Raw genomic sequence first — 20,314 nt, 5'->3', positions numbered from 1 at the left:
AGATATTTAGAACCGGGGTTGACACTACAGGGAATACCTCTTTAAGCAGTTTTGTGGGAACGGGGTCTAATATACAGGATGATGATTTGGATGATGTAACTAGTCTAGAGAGCTCATCTATTGTAGTAGGTTTAAATGAATCAAGATGTTCGTATGGTAGTCTAGTGTTAAGTGAACTAACGGGTTGAGTGGTGGCTGCCTGGGTAGCTACGATGTTTTCCCTTATAGCCGTAATTTTGTTAGAAAAGAAGTTCATGAAGTCGTTACTATTGTGTTGAAGTTTACTATTGGTTTCTGTTTGTTCTTTATTTCTAGTCAGTTTTGCAACCGTGCTGAAGAGGAAACGAGGGTTATTATGATTCTCATTTATAAGCTTGCTAAGATAGGTAGATCTGGCGGTTTTAATAGCCTGTCTGTATTGTTTAACACTCTCTTTCCATGCTGCACGCCATACCTCTAACTTTGTGCTTCTATAATTTCTTTCCATTTTCCTAGTTGCCTTTTTGAGTGCTGCGGTGTGATGATCATACCATGGAGCTGGCGGTTTTTCTTTGATTCTCTTTTTTCGAATGGGAGCAACGGCATCCAATGTGTTAGAACAGACATTGTTTAGGTTTTCTATTACAATATCTAGATCGTCAGAGTTATCTGCTACATGTTTAATTTGGTACAGGTCTGGAAGAGTGCTAATAAATCTATCTTTAGTGGTGGAAATTATTGTTCTGGCTAATCTGTAGCATGTTGTGGATTGACTGATCCTATCTAGAAGTACAGTGTATGACACAAGGTAATGGTCAGAAACTGCATCACTCTGAGGTGATATTTTGATGTCATTAATATTGAGCCCGAGTGACAGAATTAAGTCTAATGTGTGCTTACGAGTATGCGTTGGCCCTGTCACGTTTTGTCTAATATTGAGAGAATGTAGAACATCCATAAATGCACGTCCTAGTGCATCTTTTGGGTTATCCACATGAATATTAAAATCACCAACGATAAGAGCTTTATCTACAGTGACTACAAGCTCAGACAGGAAATCTGCTATTTCTTTAAGGAAATCTGCATGGTGGCCCGGAGGTCTATAGATTGTAGCTAAGGCAAAAGAGAGCTGTTTGTGGTTACGATCGGTTATTTCCATATTTAACAACATTAGTTCGAATGATTTAAATTTTACTTCAGATTTTTGGTTTACTTTAAAAATTTTGTTGTATATTGTAGCTACACCACCCCCTCTCCCCTTTAATCGAGGTTCGTGTTTATAATAATAGTCTTGTGGGGTGGATTCGTTTAAACTAATGTAGTCGTCTGCTTTAAGCCAAGTTTCTGTTAAACAGAGTGCATCTAAGTTTTGGTCTGTAACTATTTCATTGACAATAGGTTCTTTATTGGTAAGCGATCTAATGTTAAGAAGGCCGAATTTTAACATTCGAGGTTCATCCGTTAAAGTATTGTTTTCTAATTTTATATTAATCAGATTTGTACCAGATGTGGCAAGCGGTGCTCTGTATTTATTTGTTCGGGGAACAAATACAGTTGAAATGTGTTGATATTCTGGTAAGATTGACTCGAAGTGCTGGGATATAAGTGATCTTGACATATCACGGCAGCTAACAGATGGACGGTTAAGCCGATCCGTCTGTTGTCTGACTTGTACCCTGGATAGTCAGACTGTATTCGAAGTAAGACTATTGGTCAGATTTATAGAGAGAATCGCCCTTCCTTCCTGAGATGGATGGAGGCCATCTCTCTTTAGCAGGTCAGGTCTCCCCCGAAAATGCTTCCAATTGTCTATAAACCCTACGTTATGCTGAGGGCACCATTTTGACATCCAGTCGTGAAGAGACAATAATCTACTGTAAGTTTCATCCCCCCGGTAGGCGGGGAGGGGACCAGAGCATATTACATTGTCTGACATTGTTTTAGCAATTTCACATATCTCTTTAATATTATCTTTGGTGATCTCCGACTGGCGGAGTCTGGTGTCATTCGTGCCGGCGTGAATAACAATTTTAGAAAACTTACGCTTAGCATTAGCCAGCACTTTAAGTTTTGATCTAATGTCTGAAGACCTGGCTCCCGGTATACAATCGACTATGGTGGCTGGTGCCTCAATGTTTGCGTTCCTAAGTATCGAATCTCCAATGACCAAGGCACTTTTAACAGACGTCTCAGTCGCTGTGTTGCTTAGAATATCGAACCTGTTTGAAATTACCAGGGGGATCTTGGGTGGGCACCGGAAACGACTTTGCCGCCTGACAGTCACCCAGTTAGTCGGCCCCCTTGACTCAGATGATGGAACCGAGCTATGTGTATTACGTTTAACACTAGGCGCACCCGAAACAGTGTTTGTAGCATTAGCGGTAGTAGCGTTTGTAGCATTAGCGGTATTAGCGTTTGTAGCATTAGCGGTATTAGCGTTTGTAACATTAGCGGTATTAGCGTTTGTAACATTAGCGGTATTAGCGTTTGTAGCATTAGCGGTATTAGCGTTTGTAGCATTAGCGGTATTAGCGTTTGTAGCATTAGCGTTTGTAGCATTAGCGGTATTGCTGTCATCAACTAGCGTTTGGATGCGCGCTTCTAGTTCTGCAATCTTCTCCGTCAGCCTTACTACTTCAATACACTTAGCACAAGTAAACCCCTCTGTGCTGATGGAAGAAGCTAAACTGTACATGTGGCAAGTAATGCAGGTTACAATAACAAGCGGAGTCTTACCGCTTTCATGTTGGTTGATGGCGTCTTCGGTCACCTGGACGCGGTCCGTGAAGCTACATCGCGAGGGAAGCTCACTCGCAGCACGCCCCGATCGCCTGCGGACGTCTGTAGCCAGTGTGATGTGAGGCAAGCTGAATCTGCGACGGCCGGGCAGCGGCTCCTCCACGGCTTCCCGATCGCTTTCATTCTGGGCGATGGCGTCTCCGTTCCCTCGAGCGTGGTCCGTGAAGCTGCACCGCGTAGGGTGTTCGCTTTTTGCACTTCTCGGTCGCTTGTGGATGTCTGGAGCCTGGGTGAACTGGGCGCTGTACTTCGCGTAGGATCTGCGATAACCGGGTATCAACTGCTCCACAGCTTCCCGCTCAGGTGAGGACAGGTCTGAATAGCATACAGTGGATGAGTCCGCCATTAGATCGGCAAAATGGTAACTAAAACCGGCACCTGTGATGCTAGCGGGCTATATGCTAACACTGGGTGTTTAGCAGTGATAAATCGTTTCACGTGGTAGTACTGCTCAATAGTCGTCACGGTAAAGTATTCTTGAGATAAACGAATATGTTATATTATATAAATAGGAACAAGGTAGTCAGAAAATAGGATTTGGATGATAAACTCGACGGAGCTCTGATGCACGACGCTCACTCTGACTCTCACTCAGTTACGCTTTAAAATATAACCCGCTGCATCTTGGCGGCTCTCTCGTGCACGTGCAGAGAGCTGCGCTCTGTCCGAAGGCAGATCACTAGGTAGTAATCCTGTTTATGATATGCATTTCAAGGAGTTGTAGCAATACATCACTCGTGTTTAAAATATAAATCGCGTTCCGCTGGATGGATGTTTTTAAAGGCACTTCTGAGAGGCAAGCCGACCGGACGGGACATGGGGGCGTGGCAGCATCGACTATCCAATTTTTTAATTCGAAGTTCGAGGTTGTGACTTAATTTCGATCGATTTCGATTCTAAATCGAAATCGTGACACCCTTAGTATATATGTATATGTATATGTATGTATATGTGTATATGTATATATGTATATGTATATATGTATATGTATACATGTATATGTATATGTTAGGGGTGGAACAATACATGTATTCGTTTCGAACCGAATCGGTACGGGGGTCACGGTTCGGTGCATGCATTTAAACGGAGAATACACGGTATGAAAATAAAAAAAACTTGTGTGCAAAATAATTAATGTAATGCGGAACTACTGATAGATACGCGGGTTCTTTATGGACAGCTAATCTGTTGCCCCGCTTTAGCTCTGAAGCTCTGATTGGCGCCGATGCATCCGAGCTCCGCCTATGTATGCGCTCTATCAGAGCTACATTCTCTGGCACTCTGCATTTTTTTGTCACGTCGAAGAAGGTCCAGTCAGTTAGTGAGCAGCGATAGCGAGGATGTCAAGTGGTGATCCACAAGAGTTAGACGGTCAGCCAGCCTCTTTAATGTCGCAAGTTTGTCAAAACTTCAGTTTTCAAGTAAGTTACAATAGTACAGGCGAGAGAGTGGTGGAAAAGACGAGGACAGTGCGTCGGCGTTGTTCAGCAGTTGTTAGGTATGTGAGTGGAAATACATCTAATCAGGGCCACGCATTCACCTTGACACACACTCATTTCAGTCAGTTCAAACGCCACACTTTGTATTTCTCACGCTGAGAAGTAGGAGATAAATTGTCCTGCTATATACAACAGGCATACGCAGGGCAGTTCTGTCGAGTTCAGCTGCTTTCAGTTTTTTAAGTGTGCTAAACTTTACGCAGCGCCATCAGCGTCAGAGTACCGCGAGAAATCTTGCGGAGGAGGCTGATTTCAAATGGCTCTCACGTTACTCTGACGTCATCCACTTGTCGTTTCTTGCAGCGCCTCGTGAAGTCGTACACACCTATTAACTCTTTCCCCGCCATTGACTAGGTATCTTGTCAATTAAGAGAAAACGCTTCCCCGCCAATGACGAGTATTTCCGTCTTTCCGCAATACCGCTATAATCCACTAGGTGGCGCCCTTCCGCAACTTTTTAAAACCGGAAGTATTGCCCTATGGCAAGCTGCTGCATGTCCGTGTCTGTTTTAAAGATCGCTCTGAATGGGATCTCTATGAAAAGTCCGTCACAAAAATGGAATTATCTCTGCTTTTTGCTCAAAATGTGGTGTTTTTGCAGAAACCTACCCATATTCAATAGCTGATTACAAAAGAACTACTCAAGGTAGTATGAAACGTTTTTTTTTTTTTTGAAAGCACAGGGTCTGTTCTTTCATTTGGTATATTGTATGTTTATATATTTGAAGAATAACATTTTCTGGAAGGCATTAAACTTTTGTGAAAATCATGAAAAACGCTGGCGCTGGCTGGCAACTTTTTTTAAAAACGCTGGCGGTGAAAGAGTTAATTCATCCTACAAGCCTATTTTTTTGTTCTTTAGTACATTAATATGAAATAATGCCAAAATGTAATTTTAAAATGTATTTAGGTAACACTTGTAATACATTTGAACCCATATTTGTATGAAAGATGAGTACAAGATTACTTAAAGTGGTATACATTTTTGAAATACGAGATAGTATGTTAAATGCATTTCAGTTCATATTCATGACATCTCAAAATAACACTGATAAGGACACCTACTGTATGTTTTTAAGATTAGCTTAAGTACTAAAAAAATGCCTTCTTCATTTTTGTTTCGAACCGTGGCGCCTGAAACGAGGTACAAACCGAACCGGGACTTCTGTGTACCGTTCCACCCCTAGTATATGTATATGTATATGTACAACCAGAGAATATAGGAAATGGCTACTTTTCTGTAGTATTGTATCAGATTCTGTGTATGCCATACTACTTAAAGACCTGGCAACGTACAGAAAACAAAAACTCATGATGCGGCAAACAAGTCAAAACAGGATATAAACTAATGACGGGTAAAACACTTGTACAAAACTAGACTAACTTCACAAAAACAAAGAACACTAGACTAGGCTAGGCTAGGCTTTAACTTGACATATTCACGACTCAGTACTCACAAGAAAACAGCACAAAACGAACCAGTACAGGACACCAAAAACAAGGATGAGGGGCACGGGTTCAAATGATAAGCAAGGGATTGGGTAAAAAGTGACGAGACACAGGAAATATGTGGTTTATATACACAATACAGACCATGCATTTCCCACACAAAAAATTGTACTGTCAGAACCCTGCCATACTGGACTAAATATTAAAACAAGACAAGGTTCCGGCAGGATCCTGACAACTTTTGATATTCTCCATAGTTTCTTCATAAGTTACTGTTGAATTATTGTTCCTTTTATACAGATCTGGAGGAATACATTATGCAATGCATAATTTCATAAATTATAAATTAAATGGACAAAAACGAGGAAGAACTAACACACCTCTCCAATGACACAATACAACCGAGGAGTCGTAAAGATTGGACCTAGCCTACTAAAGCAGTCTAAACATCAACGCTTGTCTGCTTATCAGGGACAAGTGAATTTTTTAAAAGGCCAAGTGAAAGAGAGTTTTACTTGCCTGACCGGACAAGTAGCCTAGCCTGATAAAAACGACAATAGCAATCACCAAAACGCAATAATGATTCTGCATCTTTTAGGGGCTGTTTACACTTGGTATTAAGATGTGTTTTCATCGATCGGATCACAAGTGGACGAGAGAGACACATGACGTTTACACCTGGTATTTAAATCCGTCTCTTTTGTCCACTTTCGACCGCTTCTGTGCTGAATACTATGAGGGGGTGGTCTGTGAGACGGTGGGCGAGTCTCTCTGCTGTCATTCAAACCCGAGCGGGAGTAATTATGAGTTTATATGGACGCAAACTAATATAATGTCGGAGTGCACTGCTTGTTTAGCAAGTAAACATGCTGCACAGTGTTTTGTACATGAGTATGTAAGAGCTTTCTTTGAATTTTCAGCGCAATTGATGAAATAGGATCGCGCAACTTTCAGACGCTTTCAAAACGAAACTACGGAGATCAGCCGCTTAGTTTTATCAATGAAAGGCTAAAAATAGCGCTGTTCATCGAATGTTCACGCCAGAAGTCAAAAAAGACGTAAAACTTGTGTTTAATACCTCAGATTAGATAATGGGCGGAGAGAAGGCGGTCGCGTGTGGCTGTTCGAATGCATTCAACCACATGTGCGTTCCGCAGCTCCAAAGAGATCCGATCGAATGTTGTTTCGAACACCTCTGGATGTGGTTTAAAGTGGTCGAAAGTGGACGAGCTCAAAACGTTTTGAACACCGTTTACACCTGGCATTAACGTCGTCCACTTGTGATCCGATCGACGAAAACACATGTTAATGCCAAGTGTAAACAGCCTCTAAGTCTCAATGGCGATCGAAAGTGCATAACGTAATTACGCTAACAGGGCTGCGCTGCCTCTCAGGGAGAAATTGAAACAAGTGAGCGCAGCAAACACAAAGTGAGTTAGAAACAAATGAGCGCAGCAAACACAAAGTGAGTTAACCGTGTGTTAACAAAAACTCAGTTAACATACTGCGGTAAACATGTGGAGTTTTTAATTAGAGCCCGACCGATATGCGTTTTTTCGGGCCGATGCCGATACAGATATTAGGAAGTAAAAAAAAGACAGATAACGATATATCGGCTGATATTCTTTAGGTGTATATTATAATACAGTACACATATACTACAGTTTATTATACTACAGTAATGTACATAGAATACACTATATACATTAACAGAATACTGTGTATAAATAAATAACAAATTTGGTGATCAAACACTTATATTTACGTGACAAAGATATGTACTAGATGCAAGAAGTTAACAATAAACTTTATTATCCAAAATGAGTCTGATATCAGTGCACTAAACAGTAAACTTGACTTATTATAAATAACTTTAAAACACAAACAGAACAAAATACATAAAACTTGCATCATTTGCAGTTTTGACGAGAATATGTTGGACTTGTATTGAAAAGGGAAACTTATGAAGTCATTGGATATTAGCTTTACAGTAAGTTATGTGCTTCACAAATTAGTTAGCAACTCCCTGTTAAGAAAAACGTTTAAACGTGTCATTTCTCCGTCTTGCGTCATTTCTCCCGCTTTGCGTTTTAATAACTCGCAAGTCGACAAAAGAGACCAATTAAAACACCAAATGTAAATGGGGATGCGTCTCTCTTGTCCACTTATAATACAATCGATGAAAGTGCGTCTTAATACCAGGTGTAAAAATGTTGTGAAAGACACTGCCTGACTGCCGCCACCTGAACTGAGGCTGAATCAGAAATCGCATACTTACTGTGTATGTACTGAATTTCACTGAGTAGCCACTTAACGTGCGCTAAGACAGTGCCTACGTTCGCGTTAAGTATGGACAGCATCCACCATGTTGACGTTATCATGCGACCTATGACGTAGTAGACTGGTTCAAGTTCATGCGGAACCACAAGAACCGACAGGAGATTGACATCACAATACCGCGAGAGCGACTCGAAATCAGACTACTCCGTATGATTTCTGGAATCGCTCTCACGGTACTTTGAGGTCATCCACCTGTTGGTTCTTACAGCGGTGCATGAACTCGAACAAAACTTAAAACAGGCATGAAAACGTATGCGTGTGTATGAGGGACAGGTGCACTAACACCTGATTGCATCAGTAACTTGACAACTCTACTACGGTCTCTGTCAGTGTTACAGATATATTACACATTATTTTGTAGTAAATAAAGTAAAACAAGCAGATTGTAATTTAATATCTATTGCCAGATGACAGCTGTGCTTGAATACAAACTAGACAATGCAGGCCATGTGATTATATACATTTTAGTGAAGCAATCTCTTGTATTTACTTAAAACAACAGGAAACATGAATAAAAAAATGAATGAATAAAACCATCACAATAAATGGAAACGTATAGAAGTGAATCCCATATCAAACAAAAATGTATTCAAATGTATTTTTCTAACAAACCATCACATATTTACTGCCATCTCAACACAGCTGTGACAATTCTGCGGCTTTATTTTCATGAATCATCTGAGCACTTATATCCTGGGTCTGTGCGTGAAGTCAGGGTGCTGAGGAACAGCCCTGTGTAACGTATCGAAATCACCCGATTGGCCGTTCTCCGATCGATTGCTTTGCTTTTCCGTGGCATCATGGGAAAGCTGGGATAGAAGTGTCCATCCGATGCACGCTTCAGAATCTGGGCGGACTCAGTAGGGCATCCGGGGATTTCTCGCCTACTGATTTTATTGATACTGAGGATTCGGACATACTACTCTGTTCACGTTCTGTTTCCCCTACTACATTTTCAGTAAGTAGGCGGTTTCGGACAATACTTAAGTACACGTGCATCTGAATCTTGCGAGAAATAGGCCAAAATCCCGGTAATTCTCGCCTACCCTTTTACATATACTGAGGTTTCGGACATACTATTCGTTCGCCTACTGCTTTTTGCCTACTATATAGTATGGCAGTATGCGGTTTCGGATTTAGCCTGAGAGACTGACTGAAGTTAAGGGGGTGGGGGATTGGCTGGTGTCACTACAGTGAGTGACCTGGGTCGCCATTAGCAACCAATAGGGCACACTCTGCTGGACAAATAAGTTCTTACATCTTTCAGAAGCATTTAACTCTTTCCCCGCCAGCGTTTTTTAAAAAAGTTGCCAGCCAGCGCCACTGTTTTTCATGATTTTCACAAAATTTAATGCCTTCCAGAAAATGTTCTTCTTTAAATATATAAACATACAATATACCAAATGAAAGAACAGACCCTCTGGTTTCAAACAAAAAACGTTTCATCCTACCTCCAGTAGTTCTTTTGTAATCAGCTTTTGAATATGGGTAGGTTTCTGCAAAAACACCACATTTTGAGCAAAAAGCAGAGATAATTCCATTTTTGTGACAGACTTTTCATAGAGATCCCATTCAGAGCAATCTTTAAAACAGACACGGACATGCAGCAGCTTGCCATAGGGCAATACTTCCGGGTTTAAAAACTTGCGGAAGGGCGCCACCTAGTGGATAATAGCGGTATTGCGGAAAGACGGAAATACTCGTCATTGGCTGGGAAGCGTTTTCTCTTGATTGACGAGAGCTCTCGTCAATGGCGGGGAAAGAGATAATTTGTTCTGTAAGAAACTTTCATATCGGCTGCATTTCTGCCGCTTACACACTGATACAGATATATCTGCGACATGCTCATATCGGCCGATAAAATTGGCAAAACGATAAATCGGTCGGGCTCTATTTTGAATAACATGATATAGTTAAGCAACATCACATCATGACTAAAATGTGACACCGATTTCATATAACAGTTCACTAAACAAGTAATTAATATTAAGTCACATTTTAGATGCAATATTGCCTGTTTTTGTTGTTTCAGCAGCGAAAATAGTTCACAGCAGAACCATAGCGTCTCAGTCTCACTGCAACACTCAACCGTGTCTTAATGTTAAGCGGTGATGCTATGCTTAGCAAACAACCAAACATTTCCGTGCTCATTATTGACAAACCAATCAATGTCAATGTCAAAATCAGCCTATGTTTAAAATATATATTTTTTAAATCAGACCAAACACATTTTTATTTTTATTCAGGAGTTGGACTGCATCTTGTTGGACAATTTTTATGTCATCAACATCAAGTTTAGTCGCATGTTTGTTTGTTTATTCCTAGCACAATTCCAGCATCTATGGCTATATTCATGATGAGAATTGGTTAATCCATATACAAGTTGATCCACACAAGTTAATGAATAGACAAATTTGGGGGGGGGCAATTTGACTCCAATTCATTTATGTTTTTGGCCTATGGAAGGGAAACCAGATTACCCGGAGTAAACCCATGTTGACACGAGAACTTGCAAACTTTACACAGAAAGGCCACCTGACCCAGCCGGACCCCAAAAGAGTTGATAATTTCAATAAAAGCCATGCAGTAGCACTGACGTGTATATACCACTGCCATACAGTACCATTGAATGTTAAAAAATTTTTTTTGAATACTTGAAATATATTTGTCAATGCAGTTCAGGGTGTGTGCAAGGTGACGTAAATTAGCAGAGGGTGTGACATAAAGTAATGTCTAGCAACATTCTTGTGAATTTAGTGAGTCTCATCTTAACTTACTAAGGATACTCTAAACTACTTATTAACTAGCTTTTAAGCTGATTATCTATCTAAAAAACTTCTCTAGTGTTAAGCTTGGGACACATTTAACATTATTTTTTTTTTACCAAATATGAAATTATACCCATATTAGTTTGGTCTTTTAGTCTTTTCCTGTTGTGCCAGTGTTAGTAAAATATAAACATGTAGTGTGTGGTGTCTAAAGATTGTAGTGTAAAGATTCTAGTTGTTGCCAGTCATTCTCACAATGATTGAAACTCCATCCTGCTATAGATGGTGTCATGGGTGCACTGGGGAGGGCACACAGACAGAAACATATGTACAAATGGTGTTGAATCTGTGAGGACCTGGGTGGTTAAATATTGTTGTTGTGTGCATATTAGTGCTTTCACGCTGATGGAAGTTCTCCCTTTTTGGGTGGCTCAATAGAGCAATGCAATATTAATTTCCAGCTTCATTTATTCTGAAATAAGCTGTATTGGTGCACTATAAAACCGGATAAGTTCTACTAACTGAAAAAAACATTTACTGATTGACTTTAGTTTTTTTTTAAAGTTTATAAACCTAAAGACTAGCTACATTTTTGAACTATAACTATAAATAAATGCAAATTTCACCTGAATAAAAAATACTTTTTGGTTTATTTTAATTAATTAAATTCAATTTTATTTATATAGAGCTTTTCACTATAGGTAATTGTTTCAAAGCAACTTTACATTAATAGAAGCAGGGGAAAACACAGAAAAATCGCCAGACAACATAAGTAGCAAAATACAGCGGCTATGAATAAACTTTACAAGCGAGTGTGTTGATGTAACATATAGAAGGCGGTGTTAGGTTAAACCAATGTCGGCTGACTCCTCGCAGAAAAACCTCCCGGATATTTAGCAAGGAGGGAAAAAAGTCCTAGGAGGAAAAAACCCTTGGGAGATTTAACTATATTTATTTAACTGGTATATTTAACTCTGTGCATTATCCTTGAACTGGTAGCGATATTTAACTGGTAACCAGTGTAAAGATGCCAAAATTGGACTTATGTGGTCATACTTCTTAGATCTAGTGAGCACTCTTGCAATGGCGATTTGAACTAGCTGTAGCTTGTTTACCTGATTTGTGTGACATCCCCCGAGTAACGATTTACAATAGTCTATTCTAGAGGTCATAAAAGTGTGGATAAGCTTTTCTGCATCTGATGCAGACACTATATGGCGTATTTTTTTGATATTTTTTAAGATGGAAGAATGCTGTGTGCCAGACGTTGGAAATATGACTATCGAAGGATAAATTGCTGTCGAACATCACACCTAAGTTCTTAACCGTGGAAGATGGCACCACAGTGTAGCCATCTATGGGCAACTTGTAATCTGTCATATTATGCTTGTAGCGATTCGGTTCGATAATAAGTATCTCTGTCTTATTGGAGTTTAGCATAAGGAAGTTATGTGCCATCCAGTCACTAACATCGCTAATGCAGTCTGTTAGCTTAGAAAACGTGTGTGTTTCGCTAGGACATAAGGAGATGTAAAGCTGGGTATCATCCGCATAGCAGTGAAAACTTATGTTATGTTTCCTGATAATGTCTCCTAGAGGTAGCATATATAACGAGAACAAGATAGGACCTAAAACTGATCCCTGCAGTACGCCGTATTTAACCAGGGAGTGATATGACTCTTCCTCATTTACATAAACAAAATGATAGCGATTTGTTAGATACAATCTAAACCAGGCTATTGCCTGACCACTGATGCCAACATAGTTTTCTAGTCTATTGAGTAAGATTGTGTGATCTATTGTGTCAAAGGCTGCACTAAGGTCTAGTAATATAAGAATTGAGAATTAGAGGGAACTGTTTTTTTATGACCTGTCTAAGGACTACAGATGGAAATTAGCTAGTAGCTAAATCTGGTGCAGAGCATCTTTTCTCTATCTGAGATTAATGTTTGTCTGTGCATTGTCCTTGATAAATAAAGAAATAAAATAAAAATAAATGATATAAGATTTGTGAATATTACATAACATTTGTAGCTGTTTCTTTTATCTACAGCTGTAAGATGAAGCTGTATGCAGAAAAGCTTCCCAACACAAGTATCATCATCCCCTTTCATAATGAAGGCTGGTCATCACTACTGCGCACAGTTCACAGCATTCTTAACCGCTCACCACCCCAACTCATTGCTGAGATCATCCTGGTGGATGACTTCAGTGACAAAGGTACAAGCAACATGAAGATACCATAAAATAATGCAGCGGAAAGTTAATGATTTAAAACTAACATAATAGTGCAGATTTACAGGGAAATGCTTTGACTTGTGAATGGTTAAGGCTGAGCTGAGCCAAACCATTACTGTTAGATTTTCAGATAAAACCTTATATTGAGGAGTAGTATAGACCATATGATTTCCATGATGCAGAGGTAATCCCGGAATACAGTTATGAATATGGAATTTACAGTATAATGCAAATGTCAAGTAAACACAGATTGTTGGATAGATGGATGGATGTATACATTTTAAGGACATACAAAAGCATGCATGAGGCTCGTGGTGTTTTCAGCATCTGCATGAACACATAAACATCTCCAAAACTGCTCTGAGAAAAAAAACTTTATGAGCCTTTCCTCATTTTATTGGAGGAAAAACCTCTTTGCTACAACCAATCAAAATAAAAGTTTTGTTTAACTTTTACATTTTGTAGAAATTATGATTTAATATTGTACAATAGAATCTACTTCTCAAAGTTATAATAGAAAAAATAATTATATAGGGCCAGATTTACTAAACGGGACATATTAACACGAGAGTGCAATTCCAAAAATCCACTGCGTGCATTTTGTAAATCCTGACAGTTGTTATTTAACACCAAAATGATGGTTTGTGCTGACGCAAGCTGTTAGTAATTCTATAATTTCATGTTGTCCAAGTATATTTGTCTAAGTGCATTATTTAATTTCTGCCATTTAAAAAAATATTTATTCTATTAAATCATTATTATAATATTAAATCCAGAAAGAAATAATACCAACTTTTGAAGTTTCCGGAAAGTTTGTTTTAAGTTCCCAGAATGTTATTATTGAAGGTAGGGCTGTACGATTAATCGTATTTTTATCATGATAACGATATGTGCGCCCCACGATTAGATAAAGACAATCGTCGCGATTATTTATTTTATTTATTTGTTTTTTTGGATAGGGACAGATACAAAAAACATAGATTAGTACATCAAGAACAATCCGATGCCTGTATCACAGTGTTTATAGCCATGGCTAATTTGCGACACCTGTCCCTAGAAGGGCTTTTTAACAGTTAAGATAATAAGAGAATAAAACATGAGAATAAAAAACAGCAAGTATAAAAGAATGTCCAAAAACCAGTTAAAACCAGTAAAAATAAATGTAGTAATTTAACACATTCACTCTAACTCACACAGATGCACACCTCATACACAGCTATACATCTCATAAGACATGATCACACTGCTGCTGCTGTATGAGCCAGGCTTTTGTTAATTTTTTAAAGGTGGACAGTTTAGTTAGAGTATTTATATTTGTAGGAAGCCAGTTCCACAGACTGGCTCCTTTCACAGAAAAAACATTTTGAGCAAAAGATGGTTTAAAGAATGGAACTTTACAGTTTCCACATGTAACTGCTCTTGTTGATCTGGATGGTTCCAGCCTGTTAACAAATTTACGAAGTGGCTCCGGTGCAAGTCCAATCAAACATTTAAAAAACAACATTATATATCTGAGATGAACAAAATTAGCAAAGTTTAAAATGTTATATTAATTTAAAATATAACAATGATGAAATCGAATAGGCTTTTTAACTAAAATTTTTAGAGCATGGTTATAAAGCCTCTCAATAGGCTTTAGGGTAGTTTGGCTAGTCTGGGTCCAAACAGTGGTGCAGTACGACAGGTGAGACAGGATCAAAGTGTTAAAAAAAACATGAGCACATTCTAATGTTAGACAGCTCCTAATCATTCTAAAACAGTTCATACTGGCCTTCATTTTTCTTGAGATGTTTTTAATATGACTTTTAATATTTAACTGAGAATCTAAAATCACATTTTTTTCTTTTTTTACCTGATCGATGAGTTCGCCATTCATTTTAATGTTAAGGTCATTTATTGTACGAGTTCTTGTTATAGAGAAACACATAGATTTAGTTTTCCTCAGATTAAGTGTTAAACAAGATTTATTTAGCCAATTAGACACTTTCTCAAGACTTCTAGTTAATGTACTACCGATAACAACAGGGTTTTTGCCAGACACATAAACCACAGTGTCATCGGCATACATTTGAAGGCCAATTTCAGGACACACTTCAGGCAGCTCATTCACGTACAGGCTGAAGAGAACAGGCCCCAGTATGGTTCCCTGAGGGACTCCGGTCTTAATTTTACATGGGGCAGATTTTACATGATCAATATCTACACATTGTTCTCGGCCCTGTAAGTAAGACTCGAACCATGATAGTGCCTGATGTGACATGATGACAGTTTTGAAATAAGACGACTATGATTTACTGTATCGAATGCCCTCTTTAAGTCCAGGAATACCACACCCACGATGTTTCCTTTATCAAGCGGCTGCACAATATTTTCCAGTAATGCACAGATGGCTGATTCAGTAGAATGGTTCTGCCTGAAACCATACCTTTGGGGGGGTGTATACTGATGCATTTCTGGATATTGAGTTAGCTGTTCTGAAACAATTTTTTCTAGTATCTTTGACATTACCGGAACTAGACTTATTGGTCGATAGTTACTAACGTCTGTGGAATTCCCGCACTTAAAGATAGGTTTAACCAGTGCCTTTTTCCAGGCCTCTGGAAATATTCCAGTATTTATAGAGACATTTATAATGTGGGTCAATGGCTGAATAATAATGTGTGCATATTTTTTGAGGAAAGTTGCATCTATGTTGTAGTTGTCTTTAGATAAATTGGTATTCAGATCTGAAATAGCTTTCAATTCCACTGCCTGATCCACTTCTCAAATTTTAAAAGAATTCTCATTTACTGATGACAATATGTTTAAGTTGCTACTACTGGGCTCATCATCCAAAAAATTTAAAGCAAGATCTTGAACAGATTTAATAAAAAATTGATTACAAACATTAGCAACTTGAACAGGGTCTGATATGTTTTTTCCTTCATATTTTAATTCATATGAATTATTTATATTTGCATTAGGTTTAATTAAACTGTTTATTTGTCTCCATATTTCTTTAGAATTTCCTTTAGCTTCAGTCAGAATTGTCATATAATAATTTGATTTTAAATTGGGCAATTCTTTTACTACTTGATTTCGTAAACCTTTAAATAACATAAGATCTGTGTCATATCTAGTTTTAAGATTTTTATCTAGTTTTAAGGTTTTTAGGGCAAAATGTCTTTTTTTAATTAACTGTCGCACTGCATCACTTACCCATGGAAGCTGCATCTTTCTTTGTGGCCTTCTACATTGTGATTAATGTGTAAAGACCAAGCACAAAGCAGATGTTCTAGAATCAAGCAATGTGTTTGCTTGATATGGGCGGAGTCAGAGTATACCGAGTGGATATTTGCAAGTGCGGCCTCTGTTATGGTAGAATTAACTTGGCATCACGAGATTTACAGTCATTCATCTTGAACGAACATAATAGCAGAGCAACAAGAAGAAAGTGCAGAAATACGTACCTTAGTTCCCGAAAAGGGTCATATACTCCATTTTTTGGATATTTCGGATTTGAGGATTAGGTAAGTTACGAGTCTTGTGCAAACTGTGCTTTTGTTTCGTCCAAATGTGAAATATCAAGATTTTTAAAAGCTGAAGACACAAGCCGCAACCATAAATGCATTTCAGCCTTTTTACGCGCCTCCGGTCGGGTTTCGGGCAAATTTTAACGCCACAGTTGATACGCAGGCCAGGCCTCTGGCTTTTTTAGGCTTCATCTTTTTATATTTTTCAATTTAATTAAAAGAATTAATGAATTGTAAAAGAAAGACATTTAACCTATCACACGAGTTTGCTACGCACACACATACATTCACAATGCACCTGTTGCAAATGTGTTTAGCATCTCCGCCCGCAGCACTGGGGGAAAAGATAAATGGAGGACTGGATTAAAACCTTAAATACTGCGCATAATCTATGCACACAGCATCCAAGACACAATCTATAAAAGACTTCTTCCTGTAGTCATGTAAGAATGCTGTGTCATTTTTTTCTTGTTTGAGATTTTTTTTGTTTAACTGCTTGATACATGAATAGCCATGTCTCCGTCGGGACTGCGAGCAGCAGAGCAGCCTGCCTCTGCTTTTTAAAAATAGTGTGTGTTGATAATAAACTTTTAAACCAACATTGTAATATGTTGAAAATATATATGTCATATAAATGTTATTTAGGCAGGTGAAGTGTTGATTTGAGAGGCTCAATTGATCAAATATGTCATTAACTTGCAATCGGCCGCTAACCCCTTGGCCATCATAAAAACCTTAATTTAACAAACACAAAATGCTCTAAAATGTAAGAAATAAAAGATATTTAATTATTTTGACAGTTAAAACAAAACTGAACTGCTTTAATTGCTGTAAGAGTATCAGCTGCAATTGAATCTGTGTAAGAAGTTATTTTTGGATTTCTTTTGCAAAATCTATGCAGAATTTTGTGGAATGGGAGCTGTGAAAATGACAAAACAATAAAATATTTTATAATATATAAAATATATATAGCCTAATATTATACACATGGCTGTAAAGTGTAATAAAAATACTGAAGTGAATAGAAGTTCGTCACTTAAAGAATGATTGTGATTTCTAATCGTGATCAAAAGTTTGAGCAAAACAATCGTGATCATCATTTTTCCTTGAATCGTGCAGCCCTAGTTGAAGGTTTGGTTTTTGGTTAGCCATGAAAGTTTTTTATTAACAGGACGTTATTTTTAGGTTTGTAAAGAATTGTTCTAATGTTTTCCTAACTCTGGGAAAGTTGCATTAACTTTATTCTGAAGTGAGCACCACTGGACGTCAAATAGTACATTCCATGTTGTGTTTGACAACAGAGTAACACTCTGCATATGTCTCCCTTAACACTGCTCGCTGCTCGTAGCAAGGAGCCATCAAATTAGTGGGTCCCTGCAAAATGAATACATCATCGGAGTGGCTCATGTGCGTAACTTGTGTCTGGATTTTTCCACCTGGGGCAGTTGTGGTGGAGGGCCTAGAGCAGGTGTTGTGCAGGACACTATACATTTATTCGCCATATTGAACATGGCCTGCTCATGTGGCCGAAGCGCATCACTAAAGTACATGGCAGAACCTATGAAGGGGGTCCACTCAAGTGGATGCCAAAATGGCAGAGGCACGCTATGCTTATACATGACAGACACCTGTCGGGGTCAGCTTATTGTGGGGAGAGCAGATATATTCTTCACATCGAGGCGTGGTGCACACTATGTGGGTGGGACCGCCAGGGACTTGGTCGCCCTCAGCTATAGATAGATATCCACACATTCATCCATCCATCCATGATCCTTCATCTAACCATTCTTGTATTAAGCATAAATGCATATAAATACAAATAGATTTTTTGAAAGGGGTTTACAATTAAGACAAAAAAATCATAATTGTCAGTTATTTCCCCTGATACTGTATTAACAGTTATTATTTTGATAACTAGTTTTTTTTTTTAGATTGTATACTGGAGGCTTAGTTGTAACACTGCGTTAAAACCTGTAAAAATCTTTTCAATCCCAGCTATCAAATACTAGGAGTTACTGACATGTTTCAAAATGGGTGTTATGTTTAAAGGGGGGGTTCAATGGTATTTCAAGCATTCTGACTTATTAACACAGTTATAGAGTTGTTTCCTCATGCTAAACGTAGGCAAAGTGTCAAAACAGCAGTTGGACGTGTTATAGAGTATTTCTGTGCCGAATGCACTTCGCCAGGGTTCGTACAAGTTTCGGCAAGTTTTTTTCGATTACAGTTCTAACTCCCGCCCACCCGTCAATCAGCGGGAGACGCTAGAGCTGCTAACAGCTTATCACGCCACTCAGCTTTGTTTAATTTCAAAAGTCAACAATTGCACGAAAGAAGAAGTGTGTTTTTGGATGTAAGGAGAAGACATCCAACATTCGTACGTTATCGGAAAGCTTCGGTAAAGCTAATCTTTCTTTTATAAATCTGATTAAACTAAAGATTCTTCAGAGATATAAAGGATGTCATACTACACTATAGGTACTCCAGATTAACATCAGAAATGCAGAAACAGCGTGTGTTACGTGAGCTTTAAGGTAACAAGACAGTGATTAAAATAATATAAGGTTGGATTTGGTGACTTGCACGCCCATCTCAGAAATTGAAAAAAACTTAAGACAAGAATTTACTTTTATGCCTCCAAAACAGTCTTTGTTCAATATCTCAATCAAAACACATCAAAATTTTTTACAAATTCACAAAAAGAGATCTTCTGACAGTAAGAGAAAAAGACCAAAAGCACAGATTGCTTGGCCCTATATATGTAAAGTAGCTGTGTTACAATTAACCCCGCATTGGTTTGTGCTCCGCTCACCCCTACTGCCATTCTTCTCTATTTCATAGAGCATCTGAAAGCACAGTTGGAGGAGTACATGGTATGGATACCAAAGGTACGAATTCTTCGTACTAAGAAGCGTGAGGGTCTGATTAGGACCAGACTGCTGGGAGCTGCAGCAGCTAAGGGTGAAGTCATCACATTTCTAGACTCGCACTGTGAAGCCAACGTCAACTGGCTGCCCCCTTTACTGGGTAAGAGAAACTTCCTTGTAGGGATTGTTTTCATAAATACTTCAGTTATACACAGCTAACAATTCATTTCTTTTTAATTTGAAGACCGCATTGCGCGAAACCGCAAAACAATAGTGTGCCCCATGATTGATGTTATTGATCATGACAACTTTGGCTATGAGACTCAAGCTGGTGATGCTATGCGTGGGGCTTTTGATTGGGAGATGTACTACAAACGCATCCCTATTCCACCCCAACTACAGAATTCGGACCCCAGCGAGCCTTTTGAGTGAGTACCACCAATAAGACTATCACTAGATGTCTGTCTAAAGAGAGATCATCTGTTTTACAATGGTGTTTTTAAAGAAAATTGTCTTGCACTTACAAGAAAGTATTTTCCAGTTTTGTTTGGAGTAAGCATTAGACAATGAGCATGTTTTCTGAAGATAAGACATGTTGCTGTGCCGTCACATTTCTGGTTTACGTTAGAGGTATTCAGGCCAATCACAATGTACTGGTAAGCTGGCCAATCAGGGACACATCGCTTTTCAGTTTGATGAGCTTTGTAACAAATCAGAGCATTTGATGAAGGGAGGGATATCTGGAGCAACAAAAATGGACGGTGTGGAAAATAATTGTGTTTTTTTAACCATAAACCACCCGAACACATTGTATTATACTGCCGTCCAAAGCGAAAGCGCAGTAACTACACGCTTGGTCAAAA

The 20,314-nt window shown here is 38.7% G+C and overlaps 1 protein-coding gene across 1 annotated transcript in view; it reads left to right on the top strand.

The window, feature by feature from the left end:
• The window catches only part of galnt10 (UDP-N-acetyl-alpha-D-galactosamine:polypeptide N-acetylgalactosaminyltransferase 10 (GalNAc-T10)), a 69,494-nt gene that overhangs the window by 16,414 nt on the left and 32,766 nt on the right, over nucleotides 1-20,314 (top strand). Inside the window, exons 4-6 of the mRNA XM_055179141.2 lie at nucleotides 12,888-13,054; nucleotides 19,426-19,611; nucleotides 19,696-19,879. Coding sequence (XP_055035116.1) covers nucleotides 12,888-13,054; nucleotides 19,426-19,611; nucleotides 19,696-19,879 — 537 coding nt within the window. The remainder of the gene's footprint in view (nucleotides 1-12,887; nucleotides 13,055-19,425; nucleotides 19,612-19,695; nucleotides 19,880-20,314) is intronic.

This window comes from Misgurnus anguillicaudatus, chromosome 9 (genome assembly GCF_027580225.2).
Source record: "Misgurnus anguillicaudatus chromosome 9, ASM2758022v2, whole genome shotgun sequence".
NCBI classification, from domain to species: Eukaryota; Metazoa; Chordata; class Actinopteri; order Cypriniformes; family Cobitidae; genus Misgurnus; species Misgurnus anguillicaudatus.
This window is presented reverse-complemented; position numbering and strand designations above follow the sequence as displayed.